Source organism: Pinus tabuliformis, chromosome 1_2, assembly GCF_031772625.1.
Source record: "Pinus tabuliformis cultivar Carrire ecotype Pingquan chromosome 1_2, CPIR1, whole genome shotgun sequence".
Lineage (NCBI taxonomy): Eukaryota > Viridiplantae > Streptophyta > Pinopsida > Pinales > Pinaceae > Pinus > Pinus tabuliformis.
Genome location: NC_142298.1, coordinates 363,679,959 through 363,683,846, shown reverse-complemented (window position 1 = coordinate 363,683,846; position 3,888 = coordinate 363,679,959). Strand labels below are relative to the sequence as shown.

The following is a 3,888-nucleotide window of genomic DNA, read 5'->3' as shown; positions in this document are numbered from 1 at the left end:
CATACACAAACCCTCTTACTACTTGCCAATCAAAGGTTTTGAATCAATGAGCGAAAGTTTTACTGGCCGCGCAAATTTGATAAGGGAGATAGAAGGGTTAATTTTTCTTTTGATTGTAAAAGAAATAGATATACATCGTATTATGTTATCAGTTCATGGTATTTACTTTCCATTTTCGAGGAAGCCTTTAAAATGATATAGGAGCTCTTAAGCATTGGGGGCATCTTGAGTTTTTCTTTTCATTGTAAAAGAAATAGATATACATCGTATTATGTTATCAGTTCATGGTATTTACTTTCCATTTTCGAGGAAGCCTTTAAAATGATATAGGAGCTCTTAAGTATTGGGGGTATCTTGAGTTTGTCTATTTTATTATTATATGTTTGTTGAGGACTTGGTGTGGTCAGTTTTTGTTTGATCCCGAGATGAAGATCCCGTGATGAATTTTTGTCTGGTGGTTTTATCAAGGATTCATGACTGAGATTCAGTATCTTAGATTAGTCTTTTAATGAGCAGCTGTGCATGTCATTTGCAGGAGCTCCATTCCATTCTTATTTGTATCTGTATATATCTTGTTTTCAATTATTAATTGCATTTATAAATCTTATTTATGTTCTTATATCTGTCAAAAATTTATTTCTTTTAAAACACAAAGTATGCCATATTTATTATAATTTTATCATTTAAGATGTTACAATCTCCAACTACACAAAAACAACTTTCCTAAAAAAGTAAGCTCACCAACTCAGACCAGCCTTTTCTCTTAGTTGAGTCTCTTATCAACTAGCTGCAAGAAACCAAAACAACTTTCCAATTTTCCAAGGCATCCTTTTATGCTTCTCCTCCACCCTACCCCAAATGGTGATATAGTTACTCCATAAATATGTGGCACGATATATAGGCCAATGAACGGATAGAATCTCCAACAACCTCTTGGAACCCTATCTCCATGTGGTGATATAGTTACTCCATAAGTATTTGGCCAATGAATCGATAGAATCTCCAACAATCTCCACCCAAGAGATAAAGTTAATTTCACCAACCACAAGAGATAAGGTTAATTTCACCGACCACATGAGGGTACGGCCAATTACATGAAGACCATGGCTGTCAGATCATCTCTAATCGCCATTGACCAAAGGCCACCAGCTTTTGGATGAGCATGTAAACTTGGTCTAGGTTTCCTTGGAAACTCCTTCCAAGGGAATCCCTATATGCCAATCGTCTTTTCTCTGTGGTACTCTTCCACTTAGAAATGTGGACACACCCTGTGCACTGCTTGCTAGTGTGAACATACCACACAGTGACAAAACAGAGCATTTAAACTCTTTTTTTTTCGCTGTTAAGCATGGCATTGGTGTTTCTTCCAAGCTGGAAACAGTAGATATAGGTACTGTAACATATGTTATTTATATTTTCTTTCAAGCACTAGTCATATTAGATGTAGTTTTTATGTATCGTTTTCTGAATCGAGCTTGAGAGATTTGTTTTATCTGTTGAGTTCTGTAAAGAAGTAATTTTTCTTCATTTTATTTCTTACCATTTGTTTTTACCTTTCAGCTGACTAAAATTAGTTAATGGCAGGAACATACTTTTTATCATGAGCAATGAACTCCCAACTATTTTTGAGGTTGTTACTGGAGCTGCAAAAAAGCAATCAAAAGAAAAAACTACTGTAACCAACAACAGTAGCAGCAAGAACAAGTCGGGCATAAAGGTAAGGAATTTGTTGATCGCGGAGTTGCCCTGTTTTGCTCTTTTTTAAACAAAAAATAAATAAAACACGTAACAGTAAATTTCTGAGCAGGCTGCCAAGAATGAAGATAAATTGTACAATTTAGATTTTGTTATCCTTGAGATGTGAATGGTACTATATGCTTTCTTGTTCTTTTGCTGGTGATTTATAATTTATGTTCAATCTTTTTCATGTGTTGCTTATTCAAGCAAAAACAACAGTTTTTTTGTTCAGGCACGGGTACCTACATGTCAAGCAAGGCTATCAAAGTTACCACCACCTAAAGGTGAGGATAATATGTTGGATGAAGACACACTTTGTGGAGCTTGTGGTGAGAATTATGCCTCTGTTGAGTTTTGGATCTGTTGTGATACGTGTAAGAAATGGTTCCATGGCAAGTGTCTTAAGATTACTCCTGCGATAGCCGAACACATTAAGCATTATAAATGTCCATCTTGCAGCAACAAAAGGCCCCGAATCTAATGGATGGCCGAGGGGATCTTTAATTCAACTTGACAGGTGATGACTATCTCTAATGTTTCTACCCAGTGGTTTCGGATGCAGAAGTGTCTGCAGCCCTTTTGGTTTGTTACTTGCCCTCAGAAGGCTTAATTAGGTTCTAATTGAGCTTTAGGCTGTCAGAACCTGAGAACCTGAGATCTGTTGGAGGGTGTCAGTTTTTTTCATTCAGTCTAGGAGGTTAGAAGAGATGGGTCTGATCCACGTTAGATGTTGATTTACTTCCTGCATTGTATCATTCTTGAAAAACAGTTTGTTCTCCCACTGTCTATAGACATATTGTGCTCAACAGTGCATTGTTAGACATAAATATAATTATTTTATTTTATCTCATGTGCGAATATTGGGCTGGTTCGTTGTTTGATTTTCTTTTAAGACTCACGCTTAAATCTTCCAAGTTTTAGATCTCTATATACTTGAGCCATTGCAAACTTTCTATTTAAAGAATTCTGCGATATTTGTTTTGAATATTGTTAATCTCTAATTCTGGGTTTTTTTAACGATATTATAACTTCCACTGTTTGGTAGTGTGCTAGTTTAGTTTATAATTATTCCATTGGTAATTTAAACAATCTACCTTCTGTTGCTGCCTTTTGTTGCATCTCTTTTTCTGCCTCTATACACGAGCACAGAGACTTGGATATGTATTTATATGTATATACTTTTGCATGCATGGATGTGATTTAATGGCATCGCGAAATTGCAAAATTTCAATGGTTGAAGTAAGGGCCTGCATATGAACATTACGTGAAATTTTGGGTTTGATTATTGTTTAAGTGAAGAAATAAATGATATTTACTCCTGTTGGTAGATTGTAGGTAAATGTTTTTAATTTTATTATTTGTTTAAGTCACTGAAATATGGCATAGTAAATGTATGTAGTTTTTTTTTGTTGTTGTATATGTAATGTAACAATTTTTTTTGGGTGGACTATTGTAATGTGAGGAAAGCGCGGAGTGAAACACACAACAATGTGAATATGAAAGATGCAGCAACATGAAGTTTTTTTGTTGTTGTTGAAGAAACGAAATGTAATGAGCAATGTAAAAGATTTTTTTTTTACTTTACAGCAGTAAATATAAGATTTTGTTTTTACACAGCAGTGAATGTAATTTTGTGTAGTTGAAGTTTGTTTTTACAGCAATGAATGTAAAATAGATTTATATCTGAGGAGGAGACAGAGTAATTTTTTTTGTTGAAATGTTCTTGGTGACTCCCTCTGAGAGAGAGGGAGAAATTTGTAACTGAAGTTCTCTTTGATTAATGAATACAAGTTTTATTTTGTATGATCTTTGATTAATGAATACAAGTTTTATTTTGTATGAGGAAAAACTCTGTCTGCTCAGAATTTTTTTTAAAACCTTCCCTGTGCTAAGATCCTGTGGAGACAAACAAGCATTGTCTTTGTGTTCATTTAATTTTGTTTTAGAATTTACCAGAAAAATTCCCAACAGTGGTATCAAAGCTTTCGAGGCTCTTTGAAGGTGTCAAAGAAGTTGAAGGAAGGATTCTTACTGTAGCAACTTCTCCAATAGTGTGAAGACTCAGGCAAAAGTATCCAAGGTATTTTTTCAGTGATTTTTAATACATAGTCAAGTATTGCAAGAATGGCCAGCACCAGCACTAGCGTGGGT

At 34.8% G+C, this 3,888-nt stretch overlaps 1 protein-coding gene across 2 annotated transcripts; it reads left to right on the top strand.

Moving 5' to 3' along the window:
• Nucleotides 1-1,019: 1,019 nt before the first annotated feature.
• LOC149205877 (PHD finger protein ALFIN-LIKE 8-like) lies at nt 1,020-2,413 on the top strand. Of its 2 annotated transcripts, none has more exons than XM_089393571.1 (3): nt 1,020-1,390; nt 1,561-1,717; nt 1,970-2,413. In XM_089393571.1, exons 2-3 carry the CDS (start codon nt 1,601-1,603, stop codon nt 2,216-2,218), a joined length of 366 nt encoding a protein of 121 aa, XP_089249697.1. In that variant the 5' UTR covers nt 1,020-1,390; nt 1,561-1,600; the 3' UTR covers nt 2,219-2,413. The 2 variants fall into 2 exon arrangements, with proteins under 2 accessions (XP_089249697.1, XP_089249696.1); XM_089393570.1 differs by having other exon boundaries at nt 1,024-1,390; nt 1,585-1,717; nt 1,970-2,406.
• The last annotated feature ends 1,475 nt before the right edge of the window (nt 2,414-3,888 follow it).